The sequence below is a fragment of the Salvia splendens genome, chromosome 5 (genome assembly GCF_004379255.2).
Source record: "Salvia splendens isolate huo1 chromosome 5, SspV2, whole genome shotgun sequence".
Taxonomy (NCBI): Eukaryota; Viridiplantae; Streptophyta; class Magnoliopsida; order Lamiales; family Lamiaceae; genus Salvia; species Salvia splendens.
The window spans coordinates 3,513,544-3,537,142 of record NC_056036.1 but is presented as its reverse complement, the minus strand read 5'-3'; the positions used below and the strand labels follow the sequence as shown (position 1 = coordinate 3,537,142).

The 23,599-nt window shown below is 41.0% G+C and overlaps 5 protein-coding genes across 5 annotated transcripts; 2 read left to right on the top strand and 3 right to left on the bottom strand.

Moving 5' to 3' along the window:
• Positions 1 to 173: 173 nt before the first annotated feature.
• LOC121805559 (plasmodesmata-located protein 2-like) lies at positions 174 to 2,288 on the top strand. The gene is made up of 3 exons (XM_042205460.1): positions 174 to 1,339; positions 1,643 to 1,756; positions 1,867 to 2,288. Exons 1-3 carry the CDS (start codon positions 580 to 582, stop codon positions 1,872 to 1,874), a joined length of 882 nt encoding a protein of 293 aa, XP_042061394.1. The 5' UTR covers positions 174 to 579; the 3' UTR covers positions 1,875 to 2,288.
• A 9,119-nt stretch (positions 2,289 to 11,407) lies between these two features.
• Positions 11,408 to 15,579, top strand: LOC121802904 (nuclear transport factor 2-like). The gene is made up of 9 exons (XM_042202597.1): positions 11,408 to 11,737; positions 12,385 to 12,519; positions 13,131 to 13,437; positions 13,997 to 14,259; positions 14,353 to 14,533; positions 14,641 to 14,762; positions 14,833 to 14,898; positions 14,995 to 15,076; positions 15,190 to 15,579. Exons 1-9 carry the CDS (start codon positions 11,699 to 11,701, stop codon positions 15,384 to 15,386), a joined length of 1,392 nt encoding a protein of 463 aa, XP_042058531.1. The 5' UTR covers positions 11,408 to 11,698; the 3' UTR covers positions 15,387 to 15,579.
• A 119-nt stretch (positions 15,580 to 15,698) lies between these two features.
• LOC121805568 (DNA damage-repair/toleration protein DRT102-like) lies at positions 15,699 to 16,870 on the bottom strand. The gene has a single exon (XM_042205475.1). The coding sequence runs from the start codon at positions 16,783 to 16,785 to the stop codon at positions 15,847 to 15,849; it is 939 nt and encodes a 312-aa protein (XP_042061409.1). The 5' UTR covers positions 16,786 to 16,870; the 3' UTR covers positions 15,699 to 15,846.
• Positions 16,871 to 18,445: 1,575 nt separating this feature from the next.
• On the bottom strand, positions 18,446 to 21,536 carry LOC121805629 (3-isopropylmalate dehydratase large subunit, chloroplastic-like). Its single transcript, XM_042205561.1, has 15 exons — positions 21,396 to 21,536; positions 21,123 to 21,224; positions 20,869 to 21,039; positions 20,634 to 20,786; positions 20,490 to 20,558; positions 20,290 to 20,406; positions 20,146 to 20,220; positions 19,988 to 20,065; positions 19,823 to 19,918; positions 19,680 to 19,729; positions 19,512 to 19,566; positions 19,222 to 19,353; positions 19,108 to 19,155; positions 18,873 to 19,031; positions 18,446 to 18,755 (listed from the first exon to the last, which is right to left on the bottom strand). The coding sequence occupies exons 1-15, from the start codon at positions 21,441 to 21,443 to the stop codon at positions 18,615 to 18,617; spliced, it is 1,494 nt and encodes a 497-aa protein (XP_042061495.1). The 5' UTR covers positions 21,444 to 21,536; the 3' UTR covers positions 18,446 to 18,614.
• A 205-nt stretch (positions 21,537 to 21,741) lies between these two features.
• On the bottom strand, positions 21,742 to 22,667 carry LOC121805630. Its single transcript, XM_042205562.1, has 2 exons — positions 22,166 to 22,667; positions 21,742 to 21,985 (listed from the first exon to the last, which is right to left on the bottom strand). Exons 1-2 carry the CDS (start codon positions 22,544 to 22,546, stop codon positions 21,923 to 21,925), a joined length of 444 nt encoding a protein of 147 aa, XP_042061496.1. The 5' UTR covers positions 22,547 to 22,667; the 3' UTR covers positions 21,742 to 21,922.
• Between the last annotated feature and the right edge of the window lie 932 nt (positions 22,668 to 23,599).

Here is a 23,599-nt window from a genome sequence, read left to right as displayed (position 1 = left end):
ATTTTAGTAGTAATTCACAATATACTACTACCTACTCTTCTTCTTTGGCTTTGGTTTTTGTCACTAAATAAATGCACTATTCTTGCTAAGGTTGTCATGACATATACACCCAAACTTGCATTAAGTCCCACACGCTCCTTTTGTATGCCAATCGACAAAAGATAAGATTGAAATACACATTTTATATTCAAATTCAAACTCAGTTACAACTATTCACAAACAAAATTAAATACTCCTTAAACTAGCACTCCCCCAAAACTAAGATTCTTTTCTTCAATTCCTCTTCCTTTTTGCAAGTATAAAGAGCCAGATATATATCAGTGAAGCAGAAGTCTTCTGATAAATATAAAGTGAACCCTATTTCTACACTAGAAAAAACCTAACCTACAAGATTTGTTACCAAGAATCCAGCCAATTAAACTTTCCTCATTCTTCATTGAAAACCCACATTCCCAACCTTCCCAAAATCCAATCTTTAAACCTCCAGCACAACAAACCAAACATTTCAAGGTGAAGGAGCCTAAAAAAGAGAAAAGGAAAAGAAAAAAGAGCATGATTTGATCCATCAAGATTCAGCCAATGAGTCTCATCCCACTTCTTCTCCTCATTTTAGCCTCTCTTAGCCTCATCCCTCCCTCCAAATCTGCACCTGATTTCACCAACATAGTGTACAAGGGCTGTGCGAAGCAGTCTCTATCAGATCCAACAGGAGTGTATTCTCAAGCACTCTCCTCCTTGTATGGCACCCTTCTCTCACAATCCTCAAAGTCCAAGTTCTACAAGACTTCAACTGGCAGTGGGCAGTCTTCAATCTCTGGCCTTTTCCAATGCAGGGGCGATTTATCAAATGTTGACTGCTACAGCTGTGTGAGCAGGCTGCCCATACTCATAGACAAGCTCTGTGGCAAGCCTATTGCAGCAAGAATGCAGCTTTATGGCTGCTACATGCTCTATGAGGTTGCAGGTTTTGCCCAGATTTCTGGGATGGAAATGCTGTTTAAAAGCTGCAGTGGGACTAATGTTGGTGGGGCTGGGTTTGAGGAGAAGAGGGATACTGCTTTGAATTCACTTGAGAATGGGATGAGTGGTGGAAATGGTGGGTTTTTCACCACCAGTTATCAGGATGTGTATGTGTTGGGGCAATGTGAAGGTGATGTGGGGGCTTCTGACTGTGTGGAGTGTGTTAAAAATGCTGTCCAGAAATCTCAGGTTGAGTGTGGGAGCTCCATCTCTGGTCAAATCTATCTTCACAAGTGTTTCATAAGCTATAGCTTTTACCCTAATGGGATCCCCAAGAAATCTTCTTCTGCTTCCTACTCATCTCCTTCTTCATCTTCAGGTACTAGTCTTGTTTATTGATTTTCTTCAATGTTTTCTTGACTTTATTTATTTAATGCTGAGTAGGGGTGGGTATAAATGTTGTTGATACTAATTTAAGGCTTTTCCATCATTGATTTGTGAGCTTGTTTCCTTTCTTTAAACTAGTAGTATTTATTAGTAAATTATTTCATGAGATATGTGCTTATGAGTATTAATAATGGAGGTGTTCACATGTGGGCTTTAATGATTTGCCAGTATGAAGTAGATGTTTGTTGAGCTTAGATTTCATTAATGCAAGTTGGACTTTCATTGTTTATTTTAGGGGGAGAGCCTAATACAGGAAAGACAGTGGCTATCATAGTAGGAGGGGCAGCAGGAGTGGGGTTTTTGGTCATTTGCTTGCTCTTTGCAAGAGGTTTATTGAAGAAAAAAGATGGTAAAGTATTCAAATAGCTACAACATGTTTTCTTGATTCTTAAATCTTGTTTGTGATGATCATATGCTCTTTTCCCCCTTGTGTTAATGCATTGATGTTTCACTCTGCAGATTACTAAGGGCCTAAGGACTCTTTAAACACCGACAAGTATTCGAACGTGGAGCAGTTTTGTCTTTGATACTACACAAACTAGAAAACCACTGCTGGTTTTTTCCTTCTGTTAAGGAATGTGTGTTAAGTTTAAAATCAAACTTAACTGTTGTTGTATCTACATTGTAGATTTCATTAGTCTAAGTCGGTTTTTTAGCTTGTGTAGATTTGTTGATTTCATTTTGTGGCTGGTAAAAGTTGGGGATATTATTGTAACTTTTGTTGAAGAACTTACTTATGGTCAGCAACGGAGGGAGATATGATATGATAATGTTTTGGTTGTGGAAGGGAATGGCACCATCAACTTGCTATTGAGTTGTACCAAACAGATTTTGGCCTATTATTCCATTTACCATGTGATTTTCTTGTCTCTTTTCTTCAATAATTCTTCAATGATTTTATGCTTTTAAGAAAAAGCACACTCCTCTATGTGTATTGTGTTGTGTGTTTGTCTAGGTCAAATGTTGACAAAGATCCAACCCATAGATAGTCATAGAAGGGCCAAAATTGTGAATCTGTTTCCAGCTTGTGAAAAATTCAGTCTTCCTGAGCAGCTTTATTCCTAGTCAAATGGCATCAGACAGAGCACCTCTCTCAACTCCCAATGCAAACCAATAAGATTTTGAATCCAAATACTTAGAAACTGACTTTGCATTTGGATCCCAACAGGAAAGATATAATCTTCCCAACTGAAGAAGATGATAACAGATGGTACCAAGAATGTTGTATAAAATTAGCACATTAAAATGGCAAAGACAATCATAGCAACAAAGCCAAGAAAATTTTTGCGTTGTGTTTAACTATATTCTTGCATGTTTGCATCTCCAAGATTTGTGACCCTGAAAACAAAATTCTATCTTTACTCAAGCAAGACGTAGTAATCTCCTGATCTGCAAAACTCATGGTTCTAGATGCTCTTCTTGTTCACAAATCTGTTTGAATACATAATCCAAGCTGTTTATATTTGGGTGTTCAAAATGCATTGCTGGTCTCCTCTCATGTAGCCTGCTTTGAAGCCTCTGACTTCTGATAAATCGTTCTCACATTCGACTCTTCATATTTGTGCTCTTCTAAACAAAACTAAAGAATGAAACACCATGACAGTTTCAATTGATCCTATGTTTTCCTATTCAGGCAGTTTCAATGCTGAGTTTTGCTAGTTTTCACTTTTATCACTAGTTTTCATTTCCTTGCTGTTGAAATATCAACTTTGGATTCATAACTCTCAGACAGAAATGGAGTCATCACTATGAGCAATACACTATCTAGGAGAGAACTACTCTCACCTCTAAAGAGCCACAATTCATGCTAGATAGATCACAGATGTAAGATTATCACAAGATCGGGAGATGCAGAATGTGCGACTTCACACGCACCTAACTGTCCAAGAAGCCTGTACGCGTAAAAGAAAGACCAACTCCAACGGACGACAAAAGAGAAAGGGGCAACATACCGCGAAGATTCCATCGGAAAACCAACCTGTGTGCTAGCTAATGTAGAAAGTAGTAAAAAGACATGTTAATCGCTAATGTCTTTGAACAATAGCCATAACCTTCTTTTATTTCATTCTTTTCAGTAATGTACGCTTGGATTTAGCATAAATGCTTACTATTTACTATTGGTGTGACACAGTGCCTAAGAATGGTTCATGCACCTTGATGATTCCGCGAATTTTTGATGATGATAAATGCTCGTAAAAATAAATTACGACACAGAGAATTTTACGTGGTTCGATTTACTGAGGTAAATCTACGTCCACGGGGAGAAATGGGGGCAGGTTTGTATTGCTTGATCTGCGAATTACAGCTTACAACACAGACTTGCTATATGATTATTTCTCTAGAGAGATTCTAACCCTTTTCTACCAGATCTAAGTTCTATTTATACATTGAACTAAGATCGTGGCTTACATCATCACTCTAGGTCGTGGAGGTCGTGTAGGTCATGGCCTAAGATCGTGGCCTGAGTTGACGCCACGTGGTAGTGGGTGTGTTGGAAGTTGTGGAAATCCTGCATGGGTCCACTAACTCCTTGTTCGGTCGAATACTGAGACCGAACTGCTTTGGTTGCCGATCTGAGAGTAGAGCTTGATGCCGACCTGAGAGCAGAGCTTGATTGGTTGGCTTTTACCGAGCTGTAGGCTGAGGCCGAACTCTTTGGTAATGCCGAACTCCTCCGAACTCTTTGGTAATGCCGAACTCATACTCTTCCTTGGGCTTGTTTAGTTCGTACCCCGTCACTACCCCCCCCGAAAGACGAAGTGAATCACTTCGGCGAAGCGAGTCACTTCGGCATTCTGGATAAAGGTACGGGGGAGGCTGACGTCAGGGGACGTGCCTTGCATGTGACTGCATTAAATGCGACAGTAAAATCCGGCCGTTGAATCCTGAAAAGGTGGGATTCGAAACGGTGCGACGATTTTGAAATCTTCGCCGAATCTGATAAATATGCTCTTTCTTCCTCATTTGAACACCTTTGCTGTTGCGTCTTCTATACTCTCTCTTTCTCGAGAAATTTTCTTCCGCTTTCAAGAGCTTCTTCAGACTTTCTTCACTTTCAAAAAGTAAGAAAAATGTCTTCTTCTTCTTCTTCGGTGTCGGGTAGCGGTAGGAAAGGGGATAAGGGGTCTTCTAGCCGGAAAGAATCCGGGGAGAAGACCGTAGAGTATTTTCACAGTATCTTGAGTAAGGATACTGTGATATCCCTTCACGAGAAATATTTTTTACCTGGGGGGAAGGCGGTGGTTCCCGACGATGATCATAGGGCTAACGACCCGCCGGAGGGTTATGCCACCGTTTACGAAGCCTGCTTAGAATGCGGGCTTCGTTTTCCTCTTCCCCCACCTTTTGTAGAGCTTCTTGATTTTTTTCAACTCCCTTTAGGTCAGGTGACTCCGAACTCTTGGAGGCACTTATCGGCTTTTGCTGCCGAACTGCGTAGGCTAGATAAGGATCTGTCTCTGAGGGCAATCCTTAATTTTTTCCAGTTTAAAAGGAAGGGATCTTGGTTTTACTTGATCCCCTTACAGCCTTTTAGGGCCTTCTGCAAAACCAAGTGGCCGAAATGGCAAAACCGTTTCTTTTTTTATAATAGGACTTCGGCTCCGGGCTTTCCTTGGAGAAGGCCGAAGTCCGTGATTCCCCATCCTCGGTTAGAACCGTTGGCCGAGCTCGAGGGCGAGCTCAATAAGATTCCTATGATTAGGAAACAGTATTCGGAAACTGAGCTCGTCAAGGGCGACCTCGTGTTCAATATCTCGTCTTCGGACGAAGAGGCCGAGGGTGAGGATTTCTCTTTATCTTTATGCTCTACTGCTTTAACGAAGAAAACTAACCTTGTTTTCTTGCTTTTTGGCAGTGTTCATGCTGAATAAGGCTATCCGAAAGTCCTCCGAGCTTGAGGAGCCGGAGAAAGAGAAGGCTACCAGCTCGGCGCCTGATGCCGAGAAGAATCCGAAGAGGCAAAAGACCTCTTCGGGTCCAAAGAAGCCGGAGTCGACTTCGGCAAGTAGGAAGGGGAGGACCCAGAAGCCCCCGAGAGCGCCAGAGAAAGACGTGGTCTTGGCGCCTCCTTCGGAGCATATCTGTGAGCCATTTTTATGGCCCACGGACTTCGCCGAGGTGAATTGTCTTCTTGATTCTTTGGCTTGGCTTCTGTCCTGTATTTTTGGTGCCCTCTGTTGACTTTTTTCCTTGTCCATTTTCAGAGGAACGATATGCTCTCCAAGCTCGTCGCCGTCGAACTCTCCAAAGCGTCCAACGACTATGCTGAGATGCAGAGGAAATTGGCGGCTGCTTGTCACCGGGCCGAGCAGGCCGAGGCAAACTTTGAGAAAGCCAGAGCTGCTAGGATTTCGGCCCAGGATGAAGCTCAGTTTGCCAAAAACCAGCTCGTCATCCAGCGAGAGCAGACGAAACGGAGTGATGCTGCCGCCGTGGTTGCCCAGGGGGAGGCTCTCCGTGTTTACACGGAGAAACTCTTTTTGAGTAGCCAGTTCTCGGCTTTTGTCGGTAGTCTGGTAAGGCTAATTGCCGATAAGGGCGAGCAGGGGGCCGATGTCGTACTGCCTCTGTACAGCCGAGAGATAGCAGCTCGGCTTCAGAATCTGCCGCTCCTTGAGGAGCTCGCTTCATCTTCGGTCCTGCTTTCTGCAGACCGAGTCCGGAGTTGTCGAGCTGATCGGGACGAGAACCTGGAGGCTATCTTTGCCTCCGTGGGACCCGTTTCACCCGCTTCGACTTACAACGGAGAGGGTGAGGCCGAGCCGCTGGAGCGGGAGGCCGAAGTCGAGCGAGCCGGGCATCCGGAGAAGGAAGCCGATCAGGAGACGCAGCAGATCGGCTACGGTGGCGCCGAGCAGGCTGAGGAGAGCAAGGAGGCAGAGGCTGAAGCTGAAGCAGATGAGAAGGAAGCTGAACCTCACCGAGAAGGTGGAGACGAAGCTAGCGAAGTATGATTTCGTCTCCCTTCTCTTAGTTTAGTTTCTTCCTTTATGTAAAATGGCCTTGAAGCCCTCCTTGTATAGAAAAATTTTTTCTTATGAATGAAAAAATTCTTCTTTCTGCTCTTGTGTCTTCGTATAGCCTTTCGTACTCTCTTACTCCTGTTGTGGTTTACTACCTGCTCGGTAAGCTGAAATGCCGAACTGACGTAGCTGCTTTGTATTCTTAACTCTCCAGGAGCTGGAGGTACTTCACTGGAAGCGGCTGTACTCCTCGGCTTTAGACGAAGCTGAGAAAAGAGCTATAGCCGATCAGACGAAGAATGACGAGCTTCTGGCTCGTTTGGTGAAGCTGGATGCCGATAATAAGGACTTAGAGTCCGATAAGAATGATCTGGAGGCCGAGCTGAATACGACCATTGCTGAGAGGACTGCGTACGAGGATTACATCCGTGTGCGCGGGGGAATGACCATATCAGATGTTCAGAGTCGAGTTGACGAACTGTGGGAGGAATATAATGTACTCCGGAGGAACAATGCGCTGGAGAGCTCGGCTTGCCAACAAGTCGTGACATCATTGCGGCGCTGGGCTTCTCGGTACAACATTGTTCTTTCTCGGCGCCCCTCCATAGAAAGATTCCTTCGGCATATCGTGCCAACAGATGCTCGCACTCCAGATCAAACCTTTGATTCACTTGCTCAAAACCGTACTCCAAGTCAGCAACGAACTCTGGAACAGCCGGAAACGTCAAGACGAGAACAGGCTGAAGTTCGTAGAGGAGCTGTGATTATGAGTGAGCAAGACCAACAACTGCTTCGTGAAGAGACTCTTCGCCGCCGAGGTGCTAGGGCTTCCCGGGCTCAGAGAAGAGGTGGCAGGTCGATTAGAGCATCTCGTCGACCTGCTTATTCTGCAGCTGCCTGGAACGCCCGAACTCAGCTTCACGAGGATTTTGTGAATAGATGGCTCAACTTTAGCAACCCTGGACAGTAGAACAGTCCTTTGTAATAGCGTAACGCCATCTTGTAGGGTAGCGGAGTTGTGTGCCGAACAAGATTTGAAAATGAAATTTTGTTTTTGTTTTCGCTTCTAACACTGTGTATTTACAGCTTAGCGAAAAAATTTCATCGTACTTGTCCTCGGTCTTATGAAGTAAACTTCTTTGACCGGGCTTGTCTTTGGTCTGATGAAATAAACATCTTTGACCGGACTCGTCTTTGGTCTGATGAAATAAACATCTTTGACCGGACTCGTCTTTGGTCTGATGAAATAAACATCTTTGACCGGACTCGTCTTTGGTCTGATGAAATAAACATCTTTGACCGGACTCGTCTTTGGTCTGATGAAATAAACATCTTTGACCGGACTCGTCTTTGGTCTGATGAAATAAACATCTTTGACCGGACTCGTCTTTGGTCTGATGAAATAAACATCTTTGACCGGACTCGTCTTTGGTCTGATGAAATAAACATCTTTGACCGGACTCGTCTTTGGTCTGATGAAATAAACATCTTTGACCGGACTCGTCTTTGGTCTGATGAAATAAACATCTTTGACCGGACTCGTCTTTGGTCTGATGAAATAAACATCTTTGACCGGACTCGTCTTTGGTCTGATGAAATAAACATCTTTGACCGGACTCGTCTTTGGTCTGATGAAATAAACATCTTTGACCGGACTCGTCTTTGGTCTGATGAAATAAACATCTTTGACCGGACTCGTCTTTGTGTTCTAATTTGGCGATTTTCGTCGCCGGGATCGAACTTTCCCTTGTCCTAATTCGGCGAGTTTTATCGCGTGGATCGGACTTTCCCAGTTAACCGAAGTGGTCTTATGCAGTAAACCTCTTTGACTAGACATGGTCGTCCTCGGTCTTATGAGGTAAACTGCTTTGACCGAACTTGGTCGTCCTAATTCGGCGAGTTTTATCGCGTGGATTGGACTTTCCCTTGTCCTAATTCAGGCAAGTTTTATCGCGAGAATCGGACTTTTGTTGCAGTTCGTTTCAGACGAAGTGCTTGATTCTTAAGCAGAATTGTGGTCTTGTATCCTCTTTAGAAGCTTTGACACACAATCGTGGGCTTGTTGCAGCTCGTTTCAGACGAACTGCTTGTTTAAGCTGAATTGTGGTCTTGTATCCTCTTTAGAAGCTTTGACACACAATCGTGGGCTTGTTGCAGCTCGTTTCAGACGAACTGCTTGTTTAAGCTGAATTGTGGTCTTGTATCCTCTTTAGAAGCTTTGACGCACAATCGTGGGCTTGTTGCAGCTCGTTTCAGACGAACTGCTTGTTTAAGCTGAATTGTGGTCTTGTATCCTCTTTAGAAGCTTTGACGCACAATCGTTGGCTTGTATGTTCTAAAAAGGGGATCAGCCTTTGAAGAACGAGATACCTCAGTTTTATTTGTAAGAGACGACACTCACATAGACAGACACAACGCACGTAGAGACAAGAACAAGTAAAAAACAAAGAAAACACATAAGACTGACTGACCGGACTGTCTCTTACAAATGGAACTTCTTGAGGTTGGAAACGTACCATGTTCGGGGTACTTGTGCTCCTGACGCGTGAGTCAATTTTTAAGACCCTTTGCCGAGGACTTCTGACACCCGATATGGACCTTCCTATGTGGGCTCGAGTTCGCCCAGCTTTTCTGCTCGGCTTACTTCGTTGTTTCTCAAGACGAGATCTCCCACTTGAAATTGCAGCTTCTTCACCCTTTGGTTGTAATACCGGGCTACTTGCTCCTTGTACTTGGCTGCTTTTAGGCAGGCCAATTCTCTTCTTTCTTCGGCAAGATCTAGTTCGGCTCTCAGTCCATCACCATTCATTTCTGAGGAGAAATTGAGTTCGGGGACTGGATATGCCGATCTCAACCGAATCACGGCTTCAGTGCCGTACTCCATCGAGTTCGGCTCCGGTGTGACTTCGGCCATTTCGCCGGCCTCTGATTCCGGCTGCTGTGATTGCTATGCTTGATGGTGCCGAACTGATTGCTCGGCACTTTTAAGCGCAATCTGCGAACACACTTGCTCTTTTTCGATCACCTCGGATGACCGCTATCTCTCCTTTAGTGGAGAAGGTGTTCGGCGAGGATGCCTCTGATCGCTATGACCGGGCTTCTTTTTGTCTTCTCTGGATGAGCTGTCTAAAGACCGTTTTCGACGGTCTGCCTCATCGGCACGAGAAAACTTGTCCGCAAGGTCCCACATCTCTTGAGCTGTTTGCGGACCGCACTCCACGAGCTTTCTGTAGAGAGCTCCGGGCAGGATTCCATTTTGGAATGCCGAAATGACAAGTAGATCATTGAGATTATCTACCTGTAGGCATTCCTTATGGAATCTCGTCAGGAAGTCGCTGATCTTTTCGTCGCGACCTTGACGTATAGAAAGCAGCTGAGCCGAAGTATTTCGGGCTTCCGCTTTCTGAAAGAACCTCCTGTGGAAAGCATCCATCAGATCTCGGTAGGATCTAATGCTGCCTTGAGGAAGGCTGTCGAAACACCTTCTGGCGTTCCCGATGAGCAGCTCGGGGAACAGCTTGCACATATGGACCTCATTGAGACCTTGGTTCGCCATATTATACTGATAGCGTCCCAGGAAGTCATGAGGATCCACGAGTCCGTCATAGGTTATCGACGGAGTTCGGTAGTTCTGTGGAAGGGGAGTTCGGGTAATATCGTCCGAGAACGGAGTCCTCAATACTCCGTACATGGCGAACCCGACATTTCTTCGGTATGGAGGAGATGGAGTTCTCCTGTGATTCCGGTACCGAGGATTCTTTCTTCTGGAAGACATGACACTACTGCGGTAGTGACTGTCTCGTATGGAGGGAGAGGGAGAATCCGCCGTTTTTGTCCCCGGCTGCTTTTGGCTTTTTTGCAGGAAGGTTAAGAATTCCTCCTGCTTTTCCGCCAAAAACAGCTTGACAGCCTCGTTCAAATCGGGCTGCTGGGAAGACTCGGTGTGACGGCTTTTGGAGCGGCTTGTTCCTCCACCATGAGAACTGGTGGTGGATTTATCCCTAGGCTGTTTTCCCGACCTATGGGATGGATTGGCTTCCTCCTGGTTCTCACGGGCAGGAATACGGGTACTCTGCGATCTGGTATGCATTTTTTGGGTGGAAAAAATGGATCAAAAATTCGCTTTATCACAAATTTTGTTCTCTGGTTCCCACAGACGGCGCCAGTGATGATTCCGCGAATTTTTGATGATGATAAATGCTCGTAAAAATAAATTACGACACAGAGAATTTTACGTGGTTCGATTTACTGAGGTAAATCTACGTCCACGGGGAGAAATGGGGGCAGGTTTGTATTGCTTGATCTGCGAATTACAGCTTACAACACAGACTTGCTATATGATTATTTCTCTAGAGAGATTCTAACCCTTTTCTACCAGATCTAAGTTCTATTTATACATTGAACTAAGATCGTGGCTTACATCATCACTCTAGGTCGTGGAGGTCGTGTAGGTCATGGCCTAAGATCGTGGCCTGAGTTGACGCCACGTGGTAGTGGGTGTGTTGGAAGTTGTGGAAATCCTGCATGGGTCCACTAACTCCTTGTTCGGTCGAATACTGAGACCGAACTGCTTTGGTTGCCGATCTGAGAGTAGAGCTTGATGCCGACCTGAGAGCAGAGCTTGATTGGTTGGCTTTTACCGAGCTGTAGGCTGAGGCCGAACTCTTTGGTAATGCCGAACTCCTCCGAACTCTTTGGTAATGCCGAACTCATACTCTTCCTTGGGCTTGTTTAGTTCGTACCCCGTCACACCTATATTCTCAAAACATTTCCATAATTTCAAGGCTTGTTCTTTGAAATGAGATGTGGAATGTTTATGCATTTTTAGAACGCTGGGAAAATATGCTGAAGCACAATTAATGGGTATTTTTTTATGATCTTTTACTAAATATAGTAGCTTACAAAATTTCAAGATTTTGGATAAAAATAAAAGTGCATTTCTTAATAGTATAAATGTAAACATTACTACGAAAAAGAAATAATGGAAGGTGAAAAAGATGCGAATAAATAAAAACAATACAAAAAAGTTGTAGTCTTTTTTTTTGGTAACACAGCATATACCAAAAGGCAGCAGCGCAAGAGTCAAATCCAACCCCTACAACACACACACAGAGATCACACTCATCAGTAGCAGCACCACAACTGAGAGCAACTGTCTGCGTGTGAGTGTGTTTCATGGTCGAATTGACGAAGGGGGCTAATGTGAATTCCCGAAACTGGATGTGCCTTGGTTGGGATTGAATTTTTTTTTTATCAATTATAGATCTTGGTGATTGGGGTTTCTAGATCTGGGGTTTCTCGTTTGAATCTGGGGTTTTTATCTCGCGATGGCCACGGCTTATCCTCTGCCCGTCACTGCTGCCCAGGTCTTATTCCTCTCTCTCTAAACCCTTAGGCCTATTGGTTATACGTTTCTGTCTGTTTTTGGCGCTGTACAACTGGAGGAGCAATACCAGATTGCACCGTCTGAATTTTAGTGAATAGATGTTTTTAAATGTATGTACAAAAGTGGCTCTAGCTTCTGTTTATGTTTCAGAAGTTGGTATATTGTTTTCTGTGTAGACTATTTGGGGCCATAATTTTGGTTGTGTTTATCTATTTTGTGGATTTGTAATCGGTTATTATGCATTTAAGGCCCTGTTGCACAAATGAAGACAACTCTTGCATTAGGTCTCTTTTTTTTTATGGGAATGGGGTGGTTTCAGTATCATGCAGTATACTAATAAAGTTCCTGCTCTCAACCCAGGAAAAAAAAGATTCTAATAAAGGGATAGAGACATAGACTAATGCGATTATTTTTCAATTGTAACTCAATTGTAATGCAGATGTATAATTATGTCATATGTTGCATTGTATCTTTTTGATTCTTCAAGTCTGGTTTTTCAACCGTGTCCATCGATTGGGTGGTGGGACTGTAGAAGAAATGTCCCCTAAATAATACTATAGAAAAAGGTTCTATAGATTATATATATGTGATCGAATCATTGACGGATATTATTGAATTTTTTTCTAGGTGGGTACATACTTTGTTGGACAGTACTATCAGATGTTACAGAATCAACCGGATTTTGTGCATCAGTTTTACAGTGATTCCAGCACCATGCTTCGAATCGAAGGAAACACACGAGAAACTGCTAGTGCTATGCTGGTAACTTTTGTGAATCTTTTATCATGTGTATACCACAGATTGGAGTAGTTAATTTATTCTTTGCATTTATTCATAACTCAATATTATGATGCGTGTAATCCATTTTTGTATGATTCTGCTCTAATAATGTTAAGATTCAGTCTTGCTTCTTACCTATCATCATAAGTGGATTTACCATATAGCTCTTTCTAAAACAACACCGTGCTGTTAAAATCCATTATACATGAGATTGTATTCTGCAGGCTTGGCATGGTTAAGGGCATTCCAAGCATAATATGCTTACATAATCTACATGACTTATAGTATTTCTGATATTTCATGATGGATTCTAAATATTACTACTACAATTTTTTTGATATCTTATGGTAAGTATTAGTTCAATTTTTAAATTGTGTAAATAGATTGGAACTCTGTCCCTATCTCTATCTGTTTGTGGTTACTGGATGAACATCTCTGCTAAACACTCTATTCTAATGCTCGAACCCAACTTGTCACATGATGTATAACAGTTCTATAGAATGACAGGTGTAAAATGTAATATACTTGCAGATTTAATTTGTAGTTAGAAACTGAATACATGTTAAGCCCTCCCTTCTCTTAAATTGTTGCAGCAAATCCATCAACTTGTCATGTCATTGAGCTATACGGCTATAGAAGTCAAGACTGCACATTCTTTAGAATCTTGGAATGGTGGTGTTCTAGTGATGGTTTCGGGTTCAGTTCATTTAAAGGGTTACAATGTGAGGAAAAAGTTTGTGGAAACCTTTTTCCTAGCACCTCAAGAGAAAGGATATTTTGTTTTGAATGATATCTTCCACTATGTTGATGACGAGCTAGCTCTGCACCATCCAATTGCCTATTTACCTCGGGGCAATCTCGATCAAAAGATCCATTCTCCAACTATAGTTCGAGAACAAGGTCCATTTATTGAAATCTGTCATTTTTAAGGGGCAATCACATTTGTGTCCCCAATCTTTTGCATTTTCTTGAAAATGTCCTCAATTAATGTTCACTTAAAAAACCCTGAACTTTGATTTACGCCCTTACTTGACATAATTTGGCAATGGAACTATGAGTCAACTTGCCCATTTTAGGGTGGATTGTTTCTGATTGAGGTGGATCTTTTTTTGTACGTCACCCACTAAATGGCTTTCCCAGGAAAAAAAACTTAAATTAGAGTGACTAGGGTGGGTTTCTTTTTCTGCAAAACGCTACCAATTAGTGGGTGAGGTGGAATAAAAACCCACGGTATCCACCTAAGAATTCAGTGAGCTCACTCATCATTCCATTGCCGGATTAAGTCAAGCAGGACAACATTTAAACTTTTTCCGAAGTTAAGAGTTTTTGAAGTGAATGCATTAGTTGGGGACATTTTCAAGAAAATGCTGAAAGTCGGTGACACAATATGATTAACTATTTCGTCATTCTGATACAACCAATAATTTACCTGATGTTAAATAGTTGCATACTTTTGCAGTGTTGTATGTGATGGGTGGGAATATCCAGCCTAGGGAGTTCACAGTGCCTGCAAAGCTTGAAGAGGACGGCCCTATCAATGGCAATAACTATCAAGAGGAACATATACAGCAAGTCCCTGAAACAGAGAAGATCCTTGAGGAGAACTTTGCAGTTCACTCGAATGGTTCACTGCAGGGAACAATGAACTCTGTACCTGACCATTTTTCGCCTCCTGTCGAAGAGCCTGCAATAGAGCCACAAAAGCATACATATGCTTCTATAGTATGTTATCACATCTATGTCTCACAATTCTTGCATTTGCTCAAATAAGTGTGAACTCATTATATCTCTATTATTTTTTTGTGATTTCTGTAGTTACAGGTTAAGGGGCAGCCTGTTCCAGCAGTGACTTGTCAACCTTCGTTTAACAAGCCTACTACTCCAGATTGGCAACACGGGCCTGAAATCCCTAGCCAGCTACCAGCTGCATCATCAAACCAAATCGAAAGGTCTGGAACTGAAACCTTCGAAGACACAATAGCTATGGAAGATGAAGGTGATTCTAAAATTCAAATTCACGTTTCACAGTTTGTGAAAGCAAGCCTTTGATGGTGGTAGTAAGTAAGTATATATTCACGTTCTATCTTCCTATTTCTTCTACAGTGGAAGTCAAGTCGGTGTACGTAAGAAATGTGCCTACTACAATGTCTGCTTCTGAAATTGGGGAGGAATTCAAAAAGTTCGGAAAGCTGAGGCCAGATGGTGTTGCCATTAGAACCCGAAAGGTCTGTTTCTGCCTTGCCAGTTCCTCCATACTTTTCAAGTTGATATCTAAATTCTATTTCATCTTTGCAGGATATAGATGTATGCTATGCTTTTGTTGAATTTGAAGACATCTCCGGGGTGCAGAATGCTGTCAAGGTCCGAATATTTGCTGTTATTTATCTCCCTCAGTTTTATGCATCGTTTGGAACGACACTTTTAAATGTTATTAACCGGTGCACTCCGTCTTTTCAGGCATCCATGGTTAATATTGGTGGATACGAACTCTACATTGAAGGACGGAGACCTAACAGAAACAACCCCATTCGAGGCGGAAGTATGTATTATACCATCAAACGCTTATCAAATTATCCTTTGAAACAACTCAAGTTCATAGCAGCAAGCTATTATATCTGATGTTCTTGATCATGGATGAATTGTTTTGAACAGGAACACGGGGTAGAGGCAGGGTTAGCTACCAGATACAGGGAACGAGAGGGCGTGGTTTCAGCAGCAGGGTGAGCAATGAAGACGGGTTTGAGCGTCCTTACAGCAGACCGAGGGGGAACGGTTTCTATAGGCAAGCTCCGCGCCAAGAAAGGCCCTACCAACAAGGATCGTCGAACGGGCAGCACTATTCGGAATGAGTTGCCATTTTGCATCTTAGAGCAAGTAATTTTGGAGTATTTCGCTTACTGTCATAGTTTTCCACCTTTTTCTTCTTAATTTACACAATTTAAGAAAGCAAATTAATTAGATATGCTGGAACATACTCGTTCTATATATACTGATTTGAGGCTATCCATTTATTATTATTATTATTATTATTATTATTATTAATTTTTTTTGCTATTTAGGATTTCTGTTTCTTGTTTATTACTCCCAAAAAATGTACTACTTACTAATTAGCCACTCAAAAACATCCTACCAAATACCAATAAATGAAGAAATGACGAAAATTTGACAAACTCTGCTTATTTATTTACATAGAAAAAACATGAAATTGCAGAAAACACAAATTTGAACCAAATCCAAATGATAAAATCTCACAAAGGTGAAAGAATTTACAAGGAAGCACAAACCATCCTCCACCACAAATCTTCATCATCAATCCTTAATTTCAGCAGCAATGGCGGCATTTGCAGCAGCGAGATCTTCATCCAGGAACAAGTCCCAATGCCCATCCCACTTGATGAAGAACTCAGTATCCTCGAAATACTTCACCCTGTGCACATCTCCCGCCGGCGTGAACAGAAAATCCCCATCCACCAAATCATACTTCTCCTTCTTCGTCAGATTCCACACGCACTTCTTCCCCTTCATCACCACCAAATCATGCCCGAACGTATGGTGATGCGCCGGCTCCACGCTGCCGGCCGTAAACCTAACGATCGCCGATGTCGGCGTCTCCCTCAGAATTATCATCGATCCACCAGGCATCACATCAACAGGCGTAAAATCCTTCTCCTGCCGCGATCTCGCCAGAGAGCACACGAAGCACGGCGGATCGACGGCTGGAGCGTTTCCACCGCCGATTTTGGACATCTCCGCGACGGATCCGTCGAAGAACGACTGGATCTCGGCTGGCCACGGCTCGGATCCGGAGGCTGGGCAGGGCGATTTGAACGATGTGTTGAGGAAAGCGGTTAGGATATCGGCGGCGACTTCCGGCGCGGTGGAATTGCCGGAGACGGCGAGGACGTTGCAGTTGTTGATGGATCGGGCGTTCATGGCTTCGGCGGGGGTGAGGCAGGTGGCGGCGTAGACTCCAGGGAATTTGTTGGCGAATATGGCGACGCCGACGCCGGTGCCGCAGGCGACCAAGCCACGGGTTTCGGTGGCGGAGTTGGATTTGGCGGCTTCACTGACGCGGCGGCCGATTTCCTCGCCGATGGAGTAGTATTTGGAGGTGCCGAGGTCTTCGACTTCGATATTGAGGGAGCGGAGCTGAGCGATCAGCGCGTCCTTGAGTTTGCTGCCGAAGTCGTCTGCTCCGGCTATGATTTTCAAAGGGTGGTTGTTGGCCGTCGAATTGATCTGCGCCATGGCTGGAGGATGGAGCAGTAACACTACTAAGCTCTTGCGAGTGTAATATGGATTCGTGATTTTTGTTTTCAATTATTTGTATCTAGGTATGATTTTTTAAATTTTTTATCTGAATAATATTACTACCTCCGTCCCCCAAATATTGTCTCACTTTGATCCGGCACGGGTTTTAAGAAATGTAATAAAAAGTGAGGTGAAAAAGTTAGTGGAATGTGAGTCCTACTTTTATATATATTAGTTTTATAATAAAATGTGAGTAGGAATGAGTTAGTAGAATATGTGGTCCACTATCAAAAATGATAAAAGTGAAATGAAACAAATTTTCAGGGACAAATGGAAATGGAAAAATGGGACAAACTTTCAGGGACAAAGGTAGTAATAAGTAATACTCTCTCTGTCTACCTTAGGTAGAATACTCGCTCTGTCCATGAAAAATAGATAAGATTGTGAATGACACTGATTTTAATTTGAATGTATTATTGATAAAGTAAGAGAGAGGAAGGAAAAATGTAGTGAAATGAGTGTTAGTGGATTATGGGGTCCACATTTAGAATGATGTGTATAGTTAATATTGGTTGAAAAGTTTTCATTTTTAGACATATTCTAATTTTGGTGGACACTCTAAAATAGTAAAACTAGTCTATTTTTTATGGAATGAGGTAGTATTTCTTTTTTGACATGAGATTTATGTATTTTAGTTTTGTGAGTTAAATGGAGATATAATAAAGTAATGTGAAAAAATAGAGAGCGTAATATTTCTATTTTAAAAAATGTACTCCTTCGTTCGCGAATAGGGGTCTCATTTCTTTCTTGTGGTTTTAAGAAATGTAAAAAAAAAGTGAGTGAAAAAAATTAATGATATATTAGTCTTACTTGTATTTATTAATTTTAAATGAGGTGTGAATGAAATGAGTTAGTAAAATATATGTGGAACCTATTATTATTTATAGTATAATAAATCGAGATTTCTATTATGAATGGACTAAAATAAAAAAAAATGAGATTCCTATTTACCGATAGAGAGAATATTATTTAAAAATTAGAATGAAACGTCCAAAAAAATGTGATCATATGATTGCCAGGCAGATAAGCGTCCACGTTCGATGAATATAGTAACCCTCGTATATATCAATAATTCAATAATTGTTTTTATCTGATACCCCGTACAGTTTTTAAGAATGTTTTCGACATTAAATATTATTACATCATATACTTTATATCTTTAATTTTAATATATATTTATATTTTATTATTAGAATCTGTAAGAGTATAAAATTCAATGGACTAGCCCAAATATTTCAATGTTTTGGTTCGACTGACATCCCTATATCTTTTTTGATCCTTGACATCAACAACCAAAAGTACAAGTATAGCTTTACTTCACTTAAATATTTCATGAATTTTATCTCTTATTTTTTAATACTTTATTAATTCATAACAATTGCAATTGTAGTTAAATTTATATGCGAATAATTTAAAAACAATAATTTAGTTAATATGAACAATGTATGCAATTTGCAATTATGTAGGAGTATATTTGTACACTCTTAATTACACAGATATAGTGCTGTACGTAATTTTAGAAAATTTGTAATAGCACACATAAAAGCTTTTTAGAAGAAGCTATGTAAAAGGAAATGTATCTATTCACAAACATGGATATCTATAATATGTTATGCTATTTATATGGAACCAAAAGATAAGTATCACAAGTTCATTCACATACATGCAACAAGCAGATGGGTTCATATTAAAGCAATTTAATTTGCCTCAGCTAGAAGCAATATCATAAAGTGACACGCTTTAATTCTAGATATTTTAGAAATAATTTACTGCAAAAATTGTCTAGGATCAGTGACAAAGCCAGTTAGTGCAGATGCTGCAGCTGTATAAGGGGAAGCTAGGTAAACCTGCCCTTCTTTATGCCCCATTCGACCCGGGAAATTCCTATTCGTCGTTGAAACGCAGACCTGAATACAAAGTAGTATCATCAATAGGTATCTCAGACAATGTTGCATTCACAACTATGGATCATACGACATTCATAACAATGTCTATTCATTAGAAAGGAAAATAGTGCAACTTGCCAGAGGCTCGTTGATGCGTGCATAGGTGTCTCTAGGTCCTCCCATGCAAGCACCACAGGTGGGGCTTGCCGGAGTATCACAACCAGCTTCTTCGAATATCTGCGAACAAGTTTTTCCACCGGATTCTGGGAGTGGAAGGCTATATATGTCCATCCAGACCTGAAAAATATACAGTTTTAAGATGCATAGATGAAAGCTTAGATTTAGTTTCAAAATTGCTTGAAACATACATTACCTTCTGTGTTGCAGGAACAAGAAATGTTGGGACTTTGACCTTTTTTCCCTATATCAAAACATGTTTGTAAATAATACTATATCCAACTAAATAGAAAAAGAAAAATATTCTTACAGAAGCAAGAAAAACTTTGGCAGCTGCCATGAAATCCTCTGTCTTCCCACCGGTACAAGATCCTATATATACTCTGTCGATTTTCACGTCTTTGCACTCTCTTGCTAATGCCCGGTTGTCGGGTGAGTGAGGCTGAGTAAGGAAATACACAAAATAAGTCGATGAGGTGAAATGTAAAAGAGAGACGTATCATACTTTCTCTACACATCTATAGCTCTAAAACTATATCATAGTATTTTCTTACAATGAGAAAACTGTGTCATAAACTTCTCAAAGATTTAATTGCTCACCTTGGCCACCAAGGGCTCCAACTTTGAGATGTCAAAGCTGTATTCTGAGAGAAATCTATTCAAAACTCAAAAGAGAGAGAGAGCTATTAGCATACATTTATCTCAAACAAAAGCAGGTAAGAAGCTATAGTTTTGACAAACTTGCATACAAATGTGATCAAGTTCTACCTTGCTTGTCCATCACTATAAACTGGTTCATAAGGTACCGATGTCTTGTCCTAAGAAAAAAGCGCAAAATATAAGTATTTGTGGTGATGACTGAAGAAATGTGTTTTGAGAGTATGGTGTATATCAAAGTCACGCCACACTACCTGAAGATACTTGAAGGTTGTAGCATCAGCAGGGACGATGCCGTTCTTTCCCCCAGCTTCAATGACCATGTTGCACAATGTCATTCTGTCTTCCATCTTTAGAGAAACACAGTCAATCAAACACACATTGGTGACTAAATTACAAATCGTGAGAGATAAACTTACAGTCAAGCTTTCAACAGTAGACCCAACAAATTCCATGGATTTGTATCTTGCACCAGCCACAGATATCTCACCAATAATCTACACAACAGTAGCAAGTCCACAAACTCAAGGCGTTGCAAGTTGTAACTATACATATGATAATATACATATACTCTTACTTGCAGAATCAAGTCTTTCGCAAGCACATAATCAGGCATTTCACCATCCAATACGAATCTCAGAGACGGGGGCACCTGCAAAGGAATTGATGAGGAAAAAAACACACTAATGACTTGTGAAGTTAGGATTATGATATCAGCTACCTTAAGCAAAAGCTTTCCAGTACCAAGCACAAAACCTGCATCAGTAATTCCAATTCCCGTAGCGAACTGACCAAATGCTCCAGCAGTACATGTGTGGGAGTCTGTACCCAGCAACATCTATACAAACAACAATGCAAATGGTGGGAAAGATTGTAGGCACCAAAAAGAAACTGAAATAGTAAGAGAGATACTATCCTAACCTCTCCCGGTCTGCAGTGGCCTTCTTGGGCAAGAGCAACGTGGCACACGCCTTTGTAATCTGGATTTGCCTGTATGTTAAGAAGCAAAACAAGATTCAGTCCTTTTTTATACAGAAACTGGAATTTCAGTATCCAGTTACCAACCTTGAAATCTGCAACATCCTTAATATCATAGAAGTACTTGATATCTTGTTCGGTACAAAATTCCCTCAAGGTGTTGACATTACGGTTGGCTAGCTCATCCGTTGTGAATATGTAATGATCTGGAATGACTATAACTTTCTCGCGATCCCACACCTGCACATGTAGAAAAGGAGCAAAACAACTACTCAGTATGTTACCAATAATCATCCACATATCCATGCTCTACAAAACTGACCTTTGCATTTTCTCCAAACTCTCTCTTGAAAATTCCAAAGGCGCCCGGGCCACATACGTCATGAGTCATCAGAACATCCACATTGGCCCATACATTGTCACCCGGGCTCAACTGACTTTTTTCTGAAGCTCTTGCCACTATCTTTTCTGTCATTGTCATTCCACTCTTCACCTAAAAAATTGAAAAAATTCCAAAATATTCTCCAATACTTATAGTAGTATTTATTATCAAAAACCTTCAGATTGACTACTTACCGCGCCTGTTGTGGAAGGCTCACGCGTGAATTTTTGAGGTGTGATCGCAGAAACTATAATTGTGGAGGCATGTTTCTTGGGAACATAAAAGCCAACATATTTCTACCAAAAATAGTTAAGAAACAAACAAACTAGAGTTTAAAGACATGTGATGGTTGGTACTAGAGCCCAGCTGAAGAATTAAACATAAATTCATAATCATAGATGAATACTAAAACACACATACAAATACTAAAATACATATAAAAAATTTGAGTTGATTGAGATGAATACCTTTTGGAGGAGTAAAGATGAAGTTGGGGCGACAGAAAAACAAGCCATGCTTAAGAGTTTAAGGTGATCTGTGTTTTGATGATTAAAACAGGAAACAACCTAATTCATTTTGATAACATCTCTTGAGACAAATTTGATTTGTCTACGTCTCTTGTTTCCATTTTCTTTATTCTTTATGTTGAGGTGAATCCGCCTCAATCAGTGTGGATGTCCCACACAAGCCACCATTAGTTGACCAAGCATACATGTGGAAAAAAATTGAGAGTAATAGTAAAGGAAAAGGATAGAAAAACCACATCTATTTATTAGTCTGTCAAAGTAAACACTTGTAGAAGACAAATCTCTACAAAAACTATCAAACATTTACAACTGCAAATTTATTTCAAACAAATTGGAATGCATCATGAATGTGTAAACCACACAACACTAAGTCACTAAGTAATACATGTAGAAAATCAAATACACCACATCACAGACTTTATTATGCATGAATACATATGCCTACAAATATCTTAGACGAGAACTCGTCACAAGTTGCTGAAAATATCGACCGCCAATCCAAACGTATTGACCGCGACATCCATTCGTGCCTGAAAAACACACTCGTAGTACTAGTTAGCAACGTATAACGTTGGAGCATTCAGCTATCGAACTAGACCAAATTTGAAGTCTAGATAAAATTTTATGGATTTTCATTTTTAAATTAATTAATAATACGTCAGTAGTCCATTATACTTATACAGTGATTTCAGTTCTCTTTTGACACATACCAGACCATTAGAGGAAGCCTGTTGATTGTGGAGCAAGGTGTAGTTGTCCAAGAACTTGGGGCCGGCGGCGTGGGCATCGTGTTGGAAGGCGTTGGACTGATAGCAACGTAGGCATAAATCGAAGGTCTTTTTTCCGGCCTTGAAGCAGTGGACGCACGAGAAGAAAGTTTCGGGGATGAAGTCGCCGCAGCAGTCGCAGAAGGGTCGGCCGCTTTGGATGATGTAATTGAGCGTCATCACCTCCCAGAAATCCAGGCTTCCATTGCCGTCCATGTCCAGTTTCTTAAAGAAATCCGGATTGCCTGTTAGCTTGTAGCCTTTCTTGGACATGAACGATGAAAACTCCGACATCTCGACTTTCCCGTCTCTGTCGCTGTCCATTGCCGTGAAGGACTGTTTTGCCTTCGACTGGGTTTTCTCCGAGCTTGCTTTGAAATATGCTTCTGCTATTGCCCGCAGTTACTCCATCACACTCTGTAAAAAAATTTCATCCGTTCTTGAAAATTTGTCGCTTATTTCCATTTTTGTCTATTTCTAAAAATTTGAAAATTTCACTAATTTTCATTTTCGTCTGTATTATTCTCTTTTTTACTTTACTCTCTCAACTTATTTATTATCATCTTCGCAAAATAATGAACAAAAAGAAATCAATCACTTGAGTTGGGACGAAGGGAGAGAGTATATGAACGTAGAAGTCACTAACTTTTTCAACTCACTTTCTATTATATCATGCCGGGTCATATGGTGACAAATTATTAGGGATGGAGGGAGTAGATAAACTTGTAAACGGTACTAGTTTTAAGATAAATTGGAAGTAAGAGAGATGAAAAAAGTAAGAAAAAGAGAGGGGAGAAGTAGTATTAGTGGATCCGAACAGAACTGAAAAAACGAAATTAGCCAAAAGTTTAAACCGAACTGACTCGAAAAACTAAAAAAAATCGAAATAAATTTTAAATTTCTATTTGATTCGGATCGGATATACGGTTTTCGGTTATTTGCTTACCCCTAACTGAAAAATAAACCAATCACATAATTAAAAACTAAAAAAAGCATTTAAAAAAAAGTGAAAAAGGTGTTGTTATATCTAAACTTAGCCGGCTGAGTTTTTGTCTGAATGAAACTGACAAGAGCTGCTTGATCATGCAACATGAATATCATTTCTGTAACGACGCGGCCCAATATAATTGCTAAAAGGTAAGGCCCTATTAGTTGTAACGGGCTAAATGGCACATGTATCTTTTAAATTACTTGATTTGACTAATATTTTATTGATAAAACATTAATTATAGATGACTGATTTTTAATTTTGAAATATTAAAAGCTAAGTATAGACTATGACTTAATTGTAATATAAAACAAATTATTAATTGTGGTAAAGTAATTATACAGTTATACTTGTGGATGGAGAGAAGTCAGAAGATAAGGGAAGTCAGC